The sequence below is a fragment of the Bufo gargarizans genome, chromosome 11 (assembly GCF_014858855.1).
Source record: "Bufo gargarizans isolate SCDJY-AF-19 chromosome 11, ASM1485885v1, whole genome shotgun sequence".
NCBI lineage: Eukaryota > Metazoa > Chordata > Amphibia > Anura > Bufonidae > Bufo > Bufo gargarizans.
In genome coordinates, this window is record NC_058090.1 from 18811900 (window position 1) to 18832458 (window position 20559).

Consider the following 20559-nt stretch of genomic DNA (forward strand, 5'->3'; position numbering starts at 1 on the left):
CTGTCTGTAAGATCAGGAAAACGTGAGTGATCGGACTCTGGATGATGGGAGTGATTGTGATGCCAGCGTGACTGCACCCATCACTGACCTGATTTCTATTTCCAGTATGGTTTGTGTGATGTGAATCCTCATCCTGTTTCACGGCTCCCACTATTCCCAGTACATACATGTGAGTTAATGGGCTGTTGCCTTTCTGTGGCTCTCTGTTATCAGCCCAGCTTGGCCGTGGCGCTGGTTAAATCCTGACTCATGGCCCCGGTGACCAGAACACACAGGACAACCACTTTCCTTTTCTGATTTTATTACTTAAATAAAACTCACAATCCAGAGTGAACAATGACACCGCTGAACCACAGGGCGGCGCCATTTGGCTCAACGACCCCCCCCCTCATATATTCATCTGAGAAGACGAAAGTCTCGCAGAATCCTCCCGCTGGGTCCTCAGGAAACAGAGGTTGTGGAGAATATACAAATCCTTTACACAACAAAACACTCGCTCCAAGGCCAGGGAGGAAGAAGATGGGGCGCGGGGGGCAGCCCGTCCCATAAATAACAGCAGCAGCTCTCGTTTCTCAAAGGAGAACTTCATCCCCAAAGTGGCACTCACCTCTCCATTGCCAATATGACATCCCCGCAGTGTTCAGGTGAAGCCTGTGCCCGGCGTCGCTGGCTGAGTGGCATGGTCACATGTTTCCTGGCAGGCTGAAGCCTGTGCCAGTCAGGTAGTGATGCCTGGCACAGGCTTCAGCTGTAGTCATGGGATCTTAGGATTAACAGTGATAAGGTAATAGAAACTTTGGGGTGGCTGGGCACTAAGACTGTGGTCAGAAGTATTTTTTTGGGGGCGTTTCACCTGCTGCACCCAATAAAAAATAAAATAATCAGAAGGAAGTGACAAATTCAACCTGTAAGGTGCACACTATAAAAATAATCATTAGAAATGGCGGCTGAAGCATAGACCCCCACACATCTGAGTCTGAAGTACAGAGGGGTCTGGTACATATAGGAGTCGTCAGATAAGACCTGCAACCAGTCCAAGAGTCGAGGACACCATACTGAAGTGCGGGTCCTCCAGTAGTGGTGACTGGGGGGGGGGTGGGAGATCAATGCACCAGCCACAGACATTGGGTTGGTTTATAAACTCAGCTTTTGGCCTTAAAAAATGAAACAAAAAACACCTCCTCCTCCGAAATAGTCCAGTATTTATCCGACAAGTCTGTAATAAATAGTGGAAGTCCTCGTGGACTGCGCTCTGCTGTGTAAAATAGACATTCAACAAAGACGGAGGAAAAAAAAATAAAAAATATGAACCTTGCTTCATGTCCCTTGGAGTTGCCAAGTTGTTGCATATGTCCAGACCAGAGGCTGCAGCGCGGCCGCTCTGGTCTCCTGGAAGCCTTTGGGTCAGTCTCTCTTCACAGGATGCAGTGATGTCACTGGGGCGGCTGCTGCTGAGCTTCCTGTGGTGGCTGCTCCGGCTGTGGAGGGTCCTGTGGTGCCGGTCGTGGCGCCGGTGTTGGAGGCCTCGGAATGACCTGGGGTTGCCTTTGCCGATAGGCAATAACTGTCCCGAGCAGCAGCGCAATGATGGTCATGAGGTACAGGTCCCATTCTGGTCCCAGCAGCTGGTCCATATCCACTTGTGACATCATCTCCTTCACCTGATTGGGGGGGCAGTTACAGGAAGGTTACTGTATGAAGAGCCCCATCTACTGCATCACACAAGATCTTAAAGGGAAAGCGATCTTCCGATATCTCAAGGATGCGTCAGCAGATCACATGGGCTCTGATGTCTACAGTGCACTCACATGACCGTCCTGGCTGGACTGAGGCCATATTTGTTAGTTAAAGAATTTTGCCAGGGATTTCACCCATTTATTTTCACATGAATATTGTCCATTACTTTACCCCGAGACAAGATAAATACCCAAATACCCAAACCATACAGCAGCAGAATTGGACTTCAGTATTGGGGGGGGGGGGGGGGGGGGGAGAGAGGAGAAGGTGTAGACCTATAGACTTACACCTATTGCAGGTTTCAGAATCTCTCACAATTTCTATATACGTAACCAAAAGACGATATCAACAATTATTAGCTCTGCACTTACATTCAGGTCCTGCAGATACTGCAGCGAGTACATGACGCCAAGTTTACATAGTGCAAGAAAGACTGGGACCTGGGCATCTGGACTAGCCTCAGCCGCCATATCATAGAAGCGCTTAGCAAGATGGATGTCCTGCAGAAGAAGTAACAAGAGAGGAGTATATTACACAAGACATGGATTATGTAGAATGAAGGGTCTAGGTATCCACAGCTTACACACCTCGCCCGCAAGACACAGAAGTACAAAGAACTACCACCCAACAGATGGCAGAGGTTACAGGTCACTTATCTCACCTGTTTAATGCCCAGGCCTTTCTCGTGCATGTAGCCCAGATTAAACATGGCCTGTGCGCTGTGCTGCTGCTCAGATGCCAGGCGGTAATGAATAAAGGCCGTTTCGTAATCTATATCAGTTCCATAGCCGTAGAAATGATAATCGCCCAGCTTCAGCCTGGCCACGGTGTACCCTACAAGAGCACAGAACAGAGATGAATGCTTCCGAATCTCCAGCCACATGTTCCTGATGGAGGAGCTCTGTAGCGGACGGACTCACTACACGCTGCTGTTGGCTGCACATCGTTTGAGCTCCAGAGAGAACATTAGTCACATCTAAGCCACAGCGCAGCCAAAGCCTAAAATGTGTACCGACCTTGTGCAGCCGCCCGGTTCCAGTGCAGGAGAGCTCTCGGGTACGTCTCATTTTCACCAAACAGACTTGCTTCTTCTGCAGGAGGTAAACACAAAGAAAGCAAGAATAAAGCGGGGCCTGGAGGACTCGCTGCCACACAAGGGAGTCTGCTAATGTCTGTGCCATAATCACCATGTACAAGCTGTGTAATACTACCCTGCAGGGACAGCCCCCAGAAGGGGGCGCCCTACTGACAGACTTCGTTCTGATTCGTTATTGCATATAAATGTAAGAACCCCCCCCCGCCAAACCAGCATTAAAGGGGTTGTCCCAAGAAGAGGTTATATTTTCAAACCAGCACCTAGACCTGAATACTTTGGTAATTGCAGATACTACTGAGTAATTCACTGCAATCTCTCTGTATAGCGGCACCTGCTGTTTATTTTTTTGTAATTTCTCTACCCTTCTCTACCCTACGCCGCACATGCTCAGTTCCATCCTTCAGCTGCCGGACCCATGTGAGGTACAGGGCTGGTTCTAGCTTTGTTAGAAGGAGGGCGCCATGTACTATATTGTGTATAATGTTCTTTTTACATTATGCATGGGATAACCCTGTTGACTAGTGTGCATTAGGTCCTAAGATTAACACTTTCAGTGCCCGCCTCTTGTTCAGTCTCTTACTCTGGTCCAGGATGAAGGCCGCATTACTTTGTGCCACCTCGTATCCCTGCTCGGCCAGTAGCAAGTACTGCACCACAGCGGTGTTGGAGTTTCCGCCCTTGTAGCCATTATATGCAGTCATTAGCCTCTCAGACCATCGGCCGCGTTCACACACGTTCTTAAACAGCTGAAAAAGAAGGAAGGATTTGTCCCAGATCCTCTCAGCCAGCAGGAGGCTGTGTTCACATGTGGTGCACCATTTCAGGGGTCACTTACCTCTACTGCAGTTTGGCAAGATCGCAGAACTCCAGTGCCGGTGGCGTGCATCTGTGCCAGGTTGTAGAATGCCAAAATGTGACCTCCCTGAGAAGCCAGGTTAAAATACTTCAGGGCCTGTTTGTAATCCCTCTTCACTCCGACACCATCTGCAAGAAGACAAAGGGATAGAGGTATTAATCCCCTCAGCAGATGGTAAAAGGCCGCACCGCCTCGCCCTATTCCACGTATGTATTTACACCTGTGTTTTTGGTGCATTTCTGGCAGTAAAAATGCCATCTCCAGACACTAGCTGAAGGTCTATGGGAAATATGAAATGCACAAGCGTTTTTTACTTCGGGCATTTTTGTACATAAGTTGGCATTTTTTGCGTTCATCACTTCTTTTAGAAAACACAGCAAACTGGAAAACACAGGCGGAAAGGGCCGCAAGTTTATTTGGGATTCACTACAGGGTTGGTCACCATCTCTGCTTTGCAGCCTCCCTCTCTGGGCACACCAGAACTAGTAACTGGCATCTATGTAGCCCACCTGGCCGCCTTATCCTCAAGCCCCTTTCACACATCCAGTCTAGCCCACACCTGCTGCCAGTGACTTATTCCCCGTCTCTGCACCTGGTACTTACTGTAGTACATAGACCCCAGCTGGAGCTGCCCATCCACCCAACCCTGCTCAGCAGCTTTCTGGAAATACTTCAGCGCCAGATCGTAGTTCTGCAAACATAAGAAAACTTGTGAGTGACGCGCCCTCCTGCGGATATCATCACAGATAACAGATAACGCATGTGCAAAGAGCAGCAATCTGATAACTCACCACAGGAACGCCTCTGCCATACAGATACGCCATCCCCAGACCACTCTGCCCAACCGGGTTCCCCTGGCATTGGAAAAGGTATATAAAAACAAAGAATCAGACAGCACAGTGTTTTCATACCGCCACCTAGTGCCCAAGGTCATATTCCCACACCGCCATCTTATACTATCTCTACAGTGCGGATAACCCTGCAGCGACAATACATAGTTTTCTCTTCACTATGTGTCAGACTCCACGCACTCCAGACTTCAGCTGGCAGTGTCATGTATTTAATGGCTGGTATCCACCTGCATACTGACTGCCTCTCATCTCACACCGCAGACTCCAGGAGTAGGAACAGTTACCACGTACCATGTCTGCTGCTTTCTTGAAGTATTGAAGGGCCGTCTCATTGCTCTGCCGCACGGTGTCACTGCCTTCAGAATACATCTGGAAGAAAATGATGTAAGACTCTAAGGACCAGATGCAGTATGCTGCACGGCGACTGAGCCCCTGTGCCGCGCTACACGAAAGGAGGGGGCGACTGCGCCCCTGTGCCGCACTACACGCAGGGAGGGGGGGGGGGAATAGACGACGACGACTCCACCCCTGTGCTGCGCCACACGCAGGGAGGGCGACTCCACCCCTGTGCTGCGCTACACTACAATATGGCGGAGGACTACTGTTGCTGTGATTCTGATTTTTTTTATATATTTTATTATTTCTTATTAAAATGGAGTTGGGTTCAGATTTCCCATTGAACTTATTTGGACGCAGTCAGCCGGATCTCATGACGTGGAAACAATCAGGAGGAGAACACTCACCTTTCCCAGGAAAGCCATGGCATGCGAGTTCCCAGCATTGGCCGCTTGATTGAAGTATTCGAATGCTCTCTGTGTAATCATCAAATCAGAATCATTAGCTAATGACATTTATAAGAAAAGCTGCAACTAGTGGAAATCATCAGCATAAGCAGCGCCACCGATTACTGCTTGGGTATTACTGACTATTAGACGTACTTTATCACCTCCATCTTGTGCATATACCGACATTAGAAGCAGGAGACTCTGGGCTTGTCTGACCCCTCGATGTGCGAGAGCTCACGGACTGTCATGGGAGCTGAAGGGTTATTTATTTAGCCTAAAGGGTCTTCTACAAGAATGTTCTTTCCACCGATCACCACACAAACAACCAACAGCCGATTGGCTCTTCTATTGGATCATAAAACTGGTTGATGGTCTGAACTACACCTCTCCATGTAAATCGGGGATGTGCGCCAAAACAATATAAAGTGTATGGGGAACAAATGATCGTAGTAATGATCATTCATTCCCATGCATCTTGTGTTGTCATTGACCAGCGCTCATTATGGTCCTGTTGCATAAGGAGCTCTCAGGAATGCAGAGATAAGGCCTACAGATTGAACAGTCAGATAACTGGGAAGAAGACAGCAGCCTGCAGTGTACAGAACAGGGGACGGCTGCAGACGACAAACAGCTGAAAGTGTGTGGTTTTTTAAGTCAAAATACGACAGAAGCAATAATAAAACATGCATTCAAGGCTGTCCACAGGCTTTATCCCTTCCCCTCCTCATGTGGATGAAGCCGTGTAGGACATAGGATGCCGGAGACAGAAATTATTGCTTTACCTGATGGTTTTGTTCTACTCCACGTCCACCATGTAAATGAAGTTGTCCAAGTCCCACCTGGGGAGAACAGATCACTATTATTTACAGCTCCACCTGTACAGAACCAGTAGTCACCAGAGAAACAAATGAAGCTGCTGCAGTGCAGGATGTACAGGGTTAATGCCATATTGTGCACATATACATTATACACACACACACACACACACACACACACACACACACATGTATATATTACACACACACACAGTCTGTATTATACTCCAGAGCTGCTATCTCAACTGGTCAGAGCTAAAGTACCAGACACTCCCTGCATGTTCACCGTCTGCTCAGAACTTACCACACTAAAGATAAAGGTCATCGCATTTTAGCAGGACCGGCCAACCCTAATGCGTACCGGGCCTCCCAACTCCACCCCGACATCAGAGCTCTGCCGACATTTCAACGGCCTAATCCTTTTGTTCATGGAGTGATAAGACGCCACCAGTGCGGTCTGAAAGCGGCTTACTTCCCTGTCCCATTCAGGACACATGCATGCTTGGCTGAGCTCGGTGTGCATGCATAAGGGGAAACAGGAGCTACACATTAGATGGCAGTCTGCCCTCCTGATGAAGGGGATCCCAGTGACCCCGAAACGCGTTGAGCCTACTCCTACCCCTACCCTGTGCTAACAATAAAAAAAGGAAACTAACCAGATGTTCCACTTGTGACTGCCGTTATTTCCGGACGATCTTACAGGCGATCCAGGCGCAGGAGGAAGCAGAGTGGGTGTTATGTGCCCCTCCTGGGTGAAGTGAGTTTTTACTTAAAATGTTTTATTTATACTCTCCCTGCGATTTTAATCCACTATTATTACTGTTTTAAAAGGCAATTCTGCACGTTTATATAAACGTTGCGTTTTTAAACAACCTTATCAAAGCTACCCCACAATTAACAATGTTTACTACAAGTAGGCTATTACGTTTGAGGTATTTGGCGCCCTATACAGGTTTTTTTCTTCTCTTTTTGTCCTATGTCTGCCCAACGACAGGTATAGGTCAACCCCCAAACATACAGATCACTGTTGTACCTATGGTGTGAACAAGGTCTGAAGGTGATGTAATCCAGCTCACAGCCAAGCTTCCACACAACCGCCTAGCAGGACAACTAGTGCAATGTGAACAAAGCCAGACTGTAAGCCACACCCATATCAGACTATGTAATGGAGGCTACCAGGTGCAAAGAGTGTTTGAATGCCAGGTGAAGGCACATACACTACATATAAAACAAGACAAAAACACAGAAATATAGTGGCAAATCTGGGGGAGCTGCTCAACCCCTAACACTGTAGCGTGTTTTTCATTGGGGGAGCAGCCCCACCGCATGTGGACCGCAGCAAACGACTATCCCCAGCAAAAAATATTTTGCATACGGTGGAGGATGTCGGCGCGGTCCACATGCACCACAAAGGCATCCTACACAAAACGGAGCATTGTGCGGATGAAAATATAATCATAAATCACAGAAAAAATGCACCACACGGATATGCCACTGACTATACTGGCTAGTCATAAATGCAGATATTAAAAGCTGTCCTGCTAGGCGGTTGTGTGGAAGCCTGGCTGTGAGCTGGATTACATCACCCTCAGACCTTGTTCACACCATAGGTAGCGTAGTGGTAGGACCCCTTGCCATGCTGAGAACCGTGACGTGGTGCTTGGGGCTCCGATATCTTCCTGACAGGAATATATTGGCAAAAGTCTCAGCTTTTAATATCTGCATTTATGACTAGCCAGTATAGTCAGTGGCATATCCGTGTGGTGCATTTTTTCTGTGATAAGTGATGTATGTACACAGTGACTGCACCAGCAGAATAGTGAGTGCAGCTCTGGAGTATAATACAGGATGTAACTCAGGATCAGTACAGGATAAGTAATGTACGTACACAGTGACTGCACCAGCAGAATAGTGAGTGCAGCTCTGGAGTATAATACAGGCTGTAACTCAGGATCAGTACAGGACAAGTAATGTACGTACACAGTGACTGCACCAGCAGAATAGTGAGTGCAGCTCTGGAGTGTAATACAGGATGTAACTCAGGATCAGGACAGGACAAGTAATGTATGTACACAGTGACTGCACCAGCAGAATAGTGAGTGCAGCTCTGGAGTATAATACAGGATGTAACTCAGGATCAGTACAGGATAAGTAATGTATGTACACAGTGACTGCACCAGCAGAATAGTGAGTGCAGCTCTGGAGTATAATACAGGATGTAACTCAGGATCAGTACAGGATAAGTAATGTATGTACACAGTGACTGCACCAGCAGAATAGTGAGTGCAGCTCTGGAGTCTAATACAGGATATAACAAATTACAATGTGATAAAACTTTATATACAGATGTTAATTTGTTTAGACACTGACCTGAGCCTGGACATCTCCTTTCTCAGCCAGAAACTGGTAGTACTGGATCAGATCTTCCTCCAGCATGCCACTGGCCATACCAGGGTTTTCTAACTCATCTGGCAGGCGAATTCTCTGGACTACTGTCCCTCCGGTGAGAGAAATGTCACTGGCCACTGCAGGAAAGTGGTACAGACAGAAGGTCACATTGATGCTTCCTTGATTGTCGCTAGGAGACTTCTACAAACGGTTTAGATATTTCTCATCTGGTACCGATTACCCCCGCAGTGATGGACAGATGCGATATTTACAATTATAGACCTGGAAACTAATTCCGAAGCTTCACAATGATGAGTTTATGGACAGACACTGCAGCTCATATATAGAACACTATGAAAATATTACCATGATTTGCAACCATCCGGTAATGTGTCAGGGCAGATTCACAGCTTTGCAGAACACCAATCCCAGCCCAGTAGCGATAACCCTGCAAATACAGAAATGACCACTAAGGCTTCATCCACATGACCATAACTTTGGCCCATGTCCGATCTGCTTTTTTTTTTGCGGATCACACACAGAACCGCTCATTTCTAGAAGTCTGCAAAAAATTGAGACAGCACACGGATGTCATTTGCGTGCCATCTGCAGCCGTGTGGCTGTTCTGTAAATCATACAGCATTCCCTTTGAGCCCGTTGCCTTTTTGAGGCATTTGTACTGATGGGAGTGAGAAAACTGCGGACTGCACACGGCCGGGATCCATTATGGCCTTCTAGTGGTTCTACTGCGGCTGTAGCTGGGGACAGTCGATGGCGTCATTACAGAAATACAAGCTGCAGCAGAAGCGCCATCTGCTCATTACATGCGGCACAGTAACCGTGTTCTGCAGAAACAGCACTAGAAAGGATTCCTAGATGCGGTGGTTTCTATCGGAGGAGGATCCCTTGAGGGGCACAGTAGTTGAGTTTACTAAGTGTTGCAGTAAAACTGAATAAAATAATAATTAGATTAGGTCTGAATATATGTTGGGGTCCGCAGGCGTGGATTTTTGTGTTTGCACTGAAGTCATAGTAGATTTCCCCCTGTGCAATTCCTTCACTTTCATCTGTGATGTGAAGCATCAGACTGGACTCACCAGAACCATATGTGCAATCAGGTTCCCTCCTAACGCTCCAAACGTGTAATAGACCAGAGCCTGCAACATCCAAAAGTCACATATCAATTCCCACAACATTCAAAGGGTTCCCATGAAAAGTATCGGGATAGGCGATAAATATCAGATCCAGAGACCCCAACAACAAGGGATCCTGGAGCCCCCTTTCTAAATGGATCAGTGGTGCATCGCCCATTCACCTCTATGGGACTCAAGTAGTCGCTGCTCCGGCAGTCCCAAGAAGTGAATGGAGCAGTGGACCTCTACATACAGAGAGGAGGCGCTGGATCACTGGGGGACCCAGTGGTTGGAACCCTACCCTGTGATCAGATATTTATCACCTATCCTTAACTAGAGCCACGCAGACAGAGATGAGGAGAGGAAACACTTACCTTGGCCTGGCTGGAGTTCACACCGAGACCAGATGCATAGAGGAAACCCAGAGCCTGAGCAGAGAAAAGAGACACAATGTTACCTGGTAGCATATAACAATACATCATTCCAAGAGAAATTAGATTGTGAGCTTTTGGGGCTAGAACAGATTTCCCTGGTCTTTAGATACTTATCTTCAGGTCATCAATGTCTGAACAATGAGAAGGTGGGTATTGGGTCAACACTGTCAGCAATCAGCTGTTTGAAGAGGCTGCAGCGCTCCAGTGACTGCTGCAGCCTCCTCACAGCGCCATACACTGGATGGTGGTTATTTTTGGTATTGCAGCTCAGACCTGTTCACTTAAATGGTACTAAGCTACACATAGGCCAGGTGACAGATGACTATGACATCACCGCCATAGTAAGAGACAGGAGCACCGCGGCCTCTTTAGACATCTGATCGGCAGAGGTGCTAGGGGTCAGACAGGTCATTAATATTCTACTCCCAGAAAACCCCTTTAACCCGTTAGTAAAGCCTGTGATACTGGTTTCCTTTGAAGCGTTTCTGGGAATATTTCTTTCGGGTACATCCGTCGCAGCATGTTCACAAATCTCCCCACTTTCTTGTCCAGGATCTGGTGTACTTACCATCTGCCCTCGAGGTGATCCCTGCTCAGTCAACTTCTCGAGAAGAGCCTTGGCGGAGGGGATATCCTGCTTCAGGGGGTCCCCAAATAACAATGCATAGGCCACCTTCTCCATGGCTTTAATGTGATTCATGTCAGCTGCTCTCAGGAAATAGTGGAACGCCCTGCGGAGGAGAGCGAACAGTGAGAACCAACAGGTCAGGGGACAGCAGAAGAGCGGGGAGCAGGGAATACAGGGTGCAGCACATACTCCCTCCTCTGTGACCTCTTTGTGCTCTCATTCAGTATCTTCATCCCCTGCTGGTACAGCTCGTCTGCTTCCTGCATCTGTCGCCTTTGGGTGGCTTGTTCCTCCGCTGGAAGACATTGAATATAGACAAGAGATATCAATCCCTGCCGTGTACACGTACGAAGACGCCAACGCCGTGTACACGTACGAAGACGCCAACGCCATGTACACGTACGAAGACGCCAACGCCGTGTACACGTACGAAGACGCCAACGCCGTGTACACGTACGAAGACGCCAGCGCCGTGTACACGTACGAAGACGCCAACGCCGTTGGTAAATTATAGAACAATAATTTATCCTCCTTTCAATATTGTGGATAACATAGTACTCAGTACCGTAGAGCAGAGGATTTACAGCATAAAGTCAATGGAAAAAAATAAAGAAACCAAGTGCAATTGGTTCTGTAATTTAGCAGTGACGATACTCCGCTCTCGTGTTGCTACTGATGTTTTTCTTTTATTGTTAAAATCATTAAAAACTTAATGTTAAAAAACAATACAAACAGAAAAAAAAAAAAAAAAAAACACACAACAACACATGTATGAAGAAATTCCGTTCCAATAGACATAAAACCCGGCATTAATGTAAGGCTCCTCAGCGGGCACTTACTTTCACAGAAGCCCCATCTCAAGTCGCTCTTGTAATCGTAGGTGGTGGAGCACCATAGCCTCCCATCCTCCCGTCCGTCTGATGTGCACTCGTCATATTCCTTTTCCATGAAGAGGAAGGGAAAGTGACACAGCGCTCCCTCTGACGTCCCCCCGATAGCGGTGATCCCTGAGGGGAGACAAATTTCAGAGCCTTCCAGCACATCGTGTAAGGGTACGGTATGTGGGATACGAGTGGAGGCCACGTCCGCACCCCCTGCAGATGACAGGATGGGTACGGTATGTGGGATACGAGTGGAGGCCACGTCCGCACCCCCTGCAGATGACAGGATGGGTACGGTATGTGGGATACGAGTGGAGGCCACGTCCGCACCCCCTGCAGATGACAGGATGGGTACGGTATGTGGGATACGAGTGGAGGCCACATCCGCACCCCCTGCAGATGACAGGATGGGTACGGTATGTGGGATACGAGTGAAGGCCACGTCCGCACCCCCTGCAGATGATCAGGATGGGTACAGTATGTGGGATACGAGTGGAGGCCACGTCCGCACCCCCTGCAGATGACAGGATGGGTACAGTATGTGGGATACGAGTGAAGGCCACGTCCGCACCCCCTGCAGATGACAGGATGGGTACAGTATGTGGGATACGAGTGGAGGCCACATCCGCACCACCTGCAGATGACCGGATGGGTACGGTATGTGGGATACGAGTGGAGGCCACGTACATTCTGCACAGCTTTCGGCCTCTTGTAGGTAACCCTTTAGATTTCACCTCCTTCACGGTTTCAGACACTTTATGGTCACAGTTTGTTTACAGGAACGTTCACCGTGGGCCAATGAGCTCGAGGGGAAATGGTGACGTGGACGACACCTGCCAGCCATGAGGGCGTGCACACCGCGGGGACAGCTGGAGGTTTCACATAGACATCTGGATGGTGCGAGTGCCCTGAACCGTGATAAGCGGCGGCCACGGAAACTGCGCGGAAGGGGGGGGGGGTTAACCGGGGGATTAACCTGTGAGAATCTTAAAAGGGAAACCCCAGCAAAAACCAGGCCTCAAGCATGAATGGAGGGCTGCTGCACTAGCCAGCAGGGAGGGGGGCGGTGAAGTGCTTGTGCTAGTCTTAAAGGGGTTGTGGCCCCATTAAATGTAATTCAGCAAGAAAAACGAGTCACTTGTCATTTATATTCTGTTACAACAATGCTACTGTTGTGAGAGATTCTCTTTACGTCATTACAATGGCGCCCCCTGGTGTTTCATCTGTACGGTAATGTGCACGTCCACCTATGATCAATTTCATCTGCCACCAGCCATATCTATTAACAGCTGTGACAGTTACAGGTGGAGAGGTGCAGCAGGAAGGACACCCCCTGAGCTGTAATAGGGAGAGATCTGCAGCGGGAAAGATACTCCCCTGAGCTGTGATCTGGACAGAGCTGCAGCAGGAAGGACACGCCTCCTGAGCTACTAGCAGAGCAGTGAATGGGGATCTCTGAATACAAGGCTTCTGTCATGTACCCCCTTCAGAACCCCCTATAATAATACAACCAGCGGGATGAGCAGGTGTGAACAATGCCGAGATGGCAAAAAATAAAAAAAATAAATAAATAAATAAATATGCCCGTCTCTGTCCATAAGTAAAGTACGATGAGCTTCCCCAAGGGGTTACAGGTGTTAGTCTAATTTAGATACCCCCCAATGATGCGGCAGGACAAGGGCCAGGCTCCCCCCCCCCCCCCCCCCACCCCACCAGCGGCAGGACAAGCGGCGAGTGGAGGACAAGCTGTACCTGATGTTTGGATGTCTGCTTTGTCCACCTCCCTCTTCGTCTCCTGCTCCTCTGGGGCCCCGGAGCCCCCCTCCAGGCTGTCTGTGTTGTCCAAGAAGGTGACGGTCTGCGTTTTTGGCTCGGACTCATCCTGTGGAGTTTCCTGATCCGGATTCAGGGGTGCAAGGGTCTGGGGGTTCTCCACAGCCTCCCGGCTGTCCTGGGGTACCTCCTCATTCTCTGTCCAACCCTCAACATCGGGCTCCTCATCCCGCGACTGATCTCCTGTGGGGTAATGCGGCTCCGCGATCTCCTGGTAATGAGGGGCCACAGTCAGGATAACGGACAGCAGAGGTTAGGGGTAATAGGAGTTGTGAGGCAGCACAAGAGGCGAAGATCTCACTGACAGATGGAGCAGAACCACAGCACTGAGAATGATGTCATCGTCGAGCCAGACCCCGCCCCCTGCACCATATAACACTGTACAATTATATCACATAGAAACTCAACATATGGGGGCCCCGTAGCATGGGGAATACTCACCAGGGTCTCATCATCATCATCTCCATCATCTGCAAGAGAAAGCAAAATCCTGTCAGTCACTACAGGGTACTGCCCCCCCCCCCCCCCCCCCCCCCGACACCTAGAGCCCCCCAGTGCATGCCGGACCCCCCGGATCTTGTCAGGACGTCTTATCTTATAAGTAAAGAATGTCCCTCAACTTTGTCTCCCCCCTCTTCTCCTGTAGGCCCCCCTCCCCCCCCCCCCCCCTCTCTCCCCTGTAGTCTGGCCCCTCTTCTTCTTCCCCTGTAGGTCTGGCCCCTCTTCTTCTTCCCCTGTAGGTCTGGCCCCTCTTCTTCTTCCCCTGTAGGTCTGGCCCCTCTTCTTCTTCCCCTGTAGGTCTGGCCCCTCTTCTTCTTCCCCTGTAGGTCTGGCCCCTCTTCTTCTTCCCCTGTAGGTCTGGCCCCTCTTCTTCTTCCCCTGTAGGTCTGGCCCCTCTTCTTCTTCCCCTGTAGGTCTGGCCCCTCTTCTTCTTCCCCTGTAGGTCTGGCCCCTCTTCTTCTTCCCCTGTAGGTCTGGCCCCTCTTCTTCTTCCCCTGTAGGTCTGGCCCCTCTTCTTCTTCCCCTGTAGGTCTGGCCCCTCTTCTTCTTCCCCTGTAGGTCTGGCCCCTCTTCTTCTTCCCCTGTAGGTCTGGCCCCTCTTCTTCTTCCCCTGTAGGTCTGGCCCCTCTTCTTCTTTCCCCTGTAGGTCTGGCCCCTCTTCTTCTTCCCCTGTAGGTCTGGCCCCTCTTCTTCTTCCCCTGTAGGTCTGGCCCCTCTTCTTCTTCCCCTGTAGGTCTGGCCCCTCTTCTTCTTCCCCTGTAGGTCTGGCCCCTCTTCTTCTTCCCCTGTAGGTCTGGCCCCTCTTCTTCTTCCCCTGTAGGTCTGGCCCCTCTTCTTCTTCCCCTGTAGGTCTGGCCCCTCTTCTTCTTCCCCTGTAGGTCTGGCCCCTCTTCTTCTTCCCCTGTAGGTCTGGCCCCTCTTCTTCTTCCCCTGTAGGTCTGGCCCCTCTTCTTCTTCCCCTGTAGGTCTGGCCCCTCTTCTTCTTCCCCTGTAGGTCTGGCCCCTCTTCTCTTCCCCTGTAGGTCTGGCCCCTCTTCTTCTTCCCCTGTAGGTCTGGCCCCTCTTCTTCTTCCCCTGTAGGTCTGGCCCCTCTTCTTCTCCTGTAGGTCTAGCCCCTCTTCTTCTCCTGTAGGTCTAGCCCCTCTTCTTCTCCTGTAGGTCTGGCCCCTCTTCTTCTTCCCTGTAGGTCTGGCCCCTCTTCTTCTTCCCCTGTAGGTCTAGCCCCTCTTCTTCTTCCCCTGTAGGTCTGGCCCCTCTTCTTCTTCCCCTGTAGGTCTGGCCCCTCTTCTTCTTCTCCTGTAGGTCTGGCCCCTCTTCTTCTTCCCCTGTAGGTCTGGCCCCTCTTCTTCTTCCCCTGTAGGTCTGGCCCCTCTTCTTCTTCCCCTGTAGGTCTGGCCCCTCTTCTTCTTCCCCTGTAGGTCTGGCCCCTCTTCTTCTCCTGTAGGTCTAGCCCCTCTTCTTCTCCTGTAGGTCTAGCCCCTCTTCTTCTCCTGTAGGTCTAGCCCCTCTTCTTCTCCTGTAGGTCTAGCCCCTCTTCTTCTCCTGTAGGTCTGGCCCCTCTTCTTCTTCTTCTCCTGTAGGTCTGGCCCCTCTTCTTCTTCCCCTGTAGGTCTAGCCCCTCTTCTTCTTCCCCTGTAGGTCTAGCCCCTCTTCTTCTTCCCCTGTAGGTCTGGCCCCTCTTCTTCTTCTCCTGTAGGTCTGGCCCCTCTTCTTCTTCCCCTGTAGGTCTAGCCCCTCTTCTTCTTCCCCTGTAGGTCTAGCCCCTCTTCTTCTTCCCCTGTAGGTCTGGCCCCTCTTCTTCTTCCCCTGTAGGTCTAGCCCCTCTTCTTCTTCCCCTGTAGGTCTAGCCCCTCTTCTTCTTCCCCTGTAGGTCTGGCCCCTCTTCTTCTTCCCCTGTAGGTCTGGCCCCTCTTCTTCTTCCCCTGTAGGTCTGGCCCCTCTTCTTCTTCCCCTGTAGGTCTAGCCCCTCTTCTTCTTCCCCTGTAGGTCTAGCCCCTCTTCTTCTTCTCCTGTAGGTCTAGCCCCTCTTCTTCTCCTGTAGGTCTAGCCCCTCTTCTTCTCCTGTAGGTCTAGCCCCTCTTCTTCTTCTCCTGTAGGTCTAGCCCCTCTTCTTCTCCTGTAGGTCTAGCCCCTCTTCTTCTCCTGTAGGTCTGGCCCCTCTTCTTCTCCTGTAGGTCTAGTCCCTCTTCTCAGTCTCTCCCCCTCTTCTGTAAGTCTTCCGTCTGTCAGCCCCGGATTCTCCGTCACTTACCGGCCGCAGTCTGTGAGATCCCGCACCCGAGCAGCGCTGTTATGACGCCGCAGTAAAGGCCCAGAAGCAGCAGAGCCTGCACCGTGCGGCCCCCCATTCTTCCGCGGACCTGACCCCGCAGTGAACTGACTGACAGCCCCTGGCTCCAGCTGCGGCCTAAACCAGAACCCGGCGCCCACCTAGCAAAGACTCCGACGAATCAGAAACCTCGGCTCTTCCACCTGGACCAATCATAAAGCGCGAACTGCACGCCAGCCAATCAGACGAGGCGGGAGGGAGTTCCGGGCGAGGAGGTTCGTCAGCTAGCTCAGCGACATGGCCCTCTCTGATTGGCTGCTACGTGAGATAGTAAACAAACTACAATTCCCGGCATTCCCTGCCGTCTCCGCACTACATAGGGTTCATGGGAAATGTAGTTTCAATGAAGAATTCTGTAAAGCCAGGATTATGTAACGTGCAGTCAGGGACAAAGTAGTCACCCGGCGCCGGTGATCACTAGACTGTGGAGCTTCTTTTTATATAGGTGCAAATTACGTGCAGCAAACATAAGAAAAGTAGGGGCTTTGTCCAACCGACCAGTCTGATGTGTATACGTTCATTATTAGGTGTGATTGAAGCCTGTGGCGCCGCTCTGTGGTCTTCTGCGGAAGTTCATGGCAAACAATCAGAATTCTGGGGGGATTCAGAGCTGAGATCTGGTGGGTCCTAATGTAATGGCTTTAAGGACAACTCCACCATTAGAGGAGGCGAAGAGACCAGATGTAGTCTCTCAGCACAGCAGTCTCTTGGTATGCCAGTCTCTTACTACAGCAGTCTCTTAGTATGCCAGTCTCTTAGTACAGCAGTCTCTTAGTATGCCAGTCTCTTTCTACAGCAGTCTCTGACTACAGCAGTCTCTTAGTATGCCAGTCTCTTTCTACAGCAGTCTCTGACTACAGCAGTCTCTTAGTATGCCAGTCTCTTTCTACAGCAGTCTCTGACTACAGCAGTCTCTTAGTATGCCAGTCTCTTTCTACAGCAGTCTCTGACTACAGCAGTCTCTTAGCATGCCAGTCTCTTAGTACAAGAAATCCAGCAGTTTTCGATTTCTCTCAGGGGTCCTCTGCGGGCCGACGCTGCTCTCCAGGCCGGGGTCCCCTCTCTTCTTGCAGCTCCATCCCACTAGGGTTGAGGCACAGTTTGGGGGCCCCTCTCTTCTTGCAGCTCCATCCCACTGGGGTTGAGGCACAGTTTGAGGGCCCCTCTCTTCTTGCAGCTCCATCCCACTGGGGTTGAGGCACAGTTTGGGGGCCCCTCTCTTCTTGCAGCTCCATCCCACTGGGGTTGAGGCACAGTTTGGGGGCCCCTCTCTTCTTGCAGCTCCATCCCACTGGGGTTGTGGCACAGTTTGGGGGCCCCTATCTTCTTGCAGCTCCATCCCACTGGGGTTGAGGCACAGTTTGGGGGCTCCTCTCTTCTTGCAGCTCCATCCCACTGGGGGTGAGGCACAGTTTGGGGCGCCCCTCTCTTCTTGCAGCTCCATCCCACTGGGGTTGAGGCACAGTTTGGGGGCTCCTCTCTTCTTGCAGCTCCATCCCACTGGGGGTGAGGCACAGTTTGGGGCGCCCCTCTCTTCTTGCAGCTCCATCCCACTGGGGTTGAGGCACAGTTTGAGGGCCCCTCTCTTCTTGCAGCTCCATCCCACTGGGGTTGAGGCACAGTTTGGGGGCCCCTCTCTTCTTGCAGCTCCATCCCACTGGGGTTGAGGCACAGTTTGGGGGCCCCTCTCTTCTTGCAGCTCCATCCCACTGGGGTTGTGGCACAGTTTGGGGGCCCCTATCTTCTTGCAGCTCCATCCCACTGGGGTTGAGGCACAGTTTGGGGGCTCCTCTCTTCTTGCAGCTCCATCCCACTGGGGGTGAGGCACAGTTTGGGGCGCCCCTCTCTTCTTGCAGCTCCATCCCACTGGGGTTGAGGCACAGTTTGGGGGCCCCTCTCTTCTTGCAGCTCCATCCCACTGGAGTTGAGGCACAGTTTGGGGGCCCCTCTCTTTTTGCAGCTCCATCCCACTGTGGTTGAGGCACAGTTTGGGGGCCCCTCATGAATTAGACTCAGCGTATTGTTATTAGTCTGACCTCTAGTGGTTCTTTATAAGTATAACAGGTTCATATTCACTAAGACGGTCTAATTAGTATGCGCATGAGAATATGCCATAAATGAGCTGACACGCACGTCTCCATGAAAGGGCGAAATGTGCCACAACTCACCACTTAAAACAGACGAAGAAAAGTACGCCATCCCTGGAGTGGAGTAGAAATTAGACTGTTTTACATCTGAATCAGATGCACCTACAAAAATAGGTCAGAAAATAGGCACAAAAGTTAGAAAACTTCAGAATTAGTCTAAAAAAAATCAAAATAGGCAAATGAGCCGCAAATGCCCCAAAACAGGCGCATTTATAGTAGTAAATGCAAAAAAATATAAAATAAAGACAGTCTATAACAGTATTTTTAAAAACAGGTGACGACCCTATGTGGTATGGACTCCGCTCCGCCCCTGTGTGAGATGCAATGCACACATTACTCTGACCTGAGGACCTGCAGATCCGGTCACATGGCCGCAGGTCCTGCACACAACAAACCGCATGGAATAACACAGTAAAGGCCAAATGTGAATACAGCCCAACACTGTGCTGACGGCACTCTTTTTCTTAAAGGGGCAGTGCCCCTTTCACGTCTGTATTCCGCTTCTTCAGCAGCATCTATAGGTGACAGTGGTGTATTTGTCCATTAAAGCCTCCAGCAGGAAAACTTGAGGAGGAGATCTGAGAGTATATAGGTATGACATTAATCAGATCGTATCCGCGGTCTCCTACAGTAATGACATCATGTGACCGCTGCAGCCAATCACTGGCCTGTCATCTCATTCTCTACTTGCTGGCATTGCTGCTGAGGTGTATGGACGAAAATTCCAAAACATGCTGCTTTGGACAGATCTGACAGGCTGTTCACCCTGTCGGATCCGACCTGCCGCTATTTCGCCGTGCCGCCGCTCCGTCCCCATTGACTATAATGGGGACTAGGGCGGAGCTCCGGCGCAGCACGGCAGTTCGCAGTGAGAGGCCATCGGACTAAAAAGTCGGACATGCAGGACTTTTAGTCCGGCGGCCTTTCGCCGTGCACTGCCGGCAGGACGGATCCGACAGGGTGAACAGCCTGTCGGATCCGTCCTGCCGCTAGTGTGAAAATGGCCTAAAAATACACTGCAAAAATGTCAGCAAAAAAACAAAACAAAACTGTAATCAACACCCAAAATGGCAGAAACAAACTGGCGTGGCAGCGGCCTTGGGCTGGACTTACACAGAGGTTTTTTGCGGAGTTTATGGTCTATGGGAAGCATGAAACGCAGGACGCACAGATGTTTTTTGCTCCTGGCGTTTTTTCCAGTCTGGGGGATTTTTTTTTAGTCTCTGGTGTTTTCTTAAAGCTGCGGCACACTGGAGCAATGGATTGTACGCAGAAAGGACGCAGGCGGTGTGCAAAAAACTGGCCAGGACCCCTATTACATCTCACAGGAACACATTTGTGTCACATGAACACCTGACCTCTGCTCCCCGGCAGATGCCCCCAGTCCATACGTGAGCCCCCAGGGTGGAGGCCTGCATTGTGTGCCTGCAGGGCCTCCTCTGCCTTGAGTGACAGCTGCTGCCGAGAGGCGCCCCCTGCAGGAGCAGCTCCCAACATGGCAGCCATCACTGAATGCTGCCGGGGACTCTCCGCTCATGTGTGATGCAGGGGCGTACTGGCCCCACAGGGAAGCATCAGGTGCTGGCAGCTGCAACCGTACCGCTGTACACACCATGGCGGGGCCAGCAGTATTTTATGCTGCACTGTGGTATTTGGAACTGGGGTGGTATTTTGTGGGGCACTAGGGTACTGTTGGACCCACATATTTCTGTTGGCTCCACCTATTTTATTGGCCCAACTACTTTTGTTGGTTCAGCCTATTTCTGTTGGATCCACCTACTTCTGTTGACCACACCTACTTCTGCTGGCTCTGCCTATTTTTGTTGGCCCCGCCCAGTGGCGTACCTCCAATAGAGACAGACCATGCAGCTGCTATGGGGCCCCTGGGGGAAGGGGGCCCACAGTGGACGATAGGCCCCACCCACTAATTACAGTTGTATAGCTACCTGTGATAAGAGAATATAAGAAGTGGAGAAGGACCTTTGGTGATGTCATCAACCATGTGACCAGTGCAGGAAGCACTCCCTCTCCATGTAATTACAGTCTGGTAATGCTGAGAGTTGTAGTTCTCTGTTTAGGCCCATTTCACACGGGCGAGTATTCCGTGCGGATGCGATGCGTGAGTTAAACGCATTGCACCCGCAC

The 20559-nt window shown here is 50.5% G+C and overlaps 1 protein-coding gene across 1 annotated transcript; it reads right to left on the reverse strand.

The window, feature by feature from the left end:
• Positions 1–284: 284 nt before the first annotated feature.
• SEL1L (SEL1L adaptor subunit of ERAD E3 ubiquitin ligase) lies at positions 285–16385 on the reverse strand. The gene is made up of 21 exons (XM_044271776.1): positions 16190–16385; positions 13879–13907; positions 13357–13648; positions 11563–11730; positions 10913–11018; positions 10664–10826; positions 10036–10089; positions 9626–9685; positions 8895–8976; positions 8511–8665; positions 6108–6164; positions 5284–5352; positions 4832–4909; positions 4481–4543; positions 4293–4380; positions 3669–3817; positions 3414–3579; positions 2754–2828; positions 2399–2571; positions 2109–2237; positions 285–1661 (listed from the first exon to the last, which is right to left on the reverse strand). Exons 1-21 carry the CDS (start codon positions 16284–16286, stop codon positions 1434–1436), a joined length of 2481 nt encoding a protein of 826 aa, XP_044127711.1. The 5' UTR covers positions 16287–16385; the 3' UTR covers positions 285–1433.
• Between the last annotated feature and the right edge of the window lie 4174 nt (positions 16386–20559).

Coding starts and splice junctions, on each gene's coding strand:
- SEL1L (XM_044271776.1), bottom strand. CDS start 16,286: ATGGGGGGCCGCACGGTGCAGGCTCTGCTGCTTCTGGGCCTTTACTGC. Junction 4,910..5,283: donor CCATGGCTTTCCTGGGAAAG/GTGAGTGTTCTC, acceptor ATTTTCTTCCAG/ATGTATTCTGAAGGCAGTGA. Junction 2,829..3,413: donor GGCCTTCATCCTGGACCAGA/GTAAGAGACTGA, acceptor TACCTCCTGCAG/AAGAAGCAAGTCTGTTTGGT.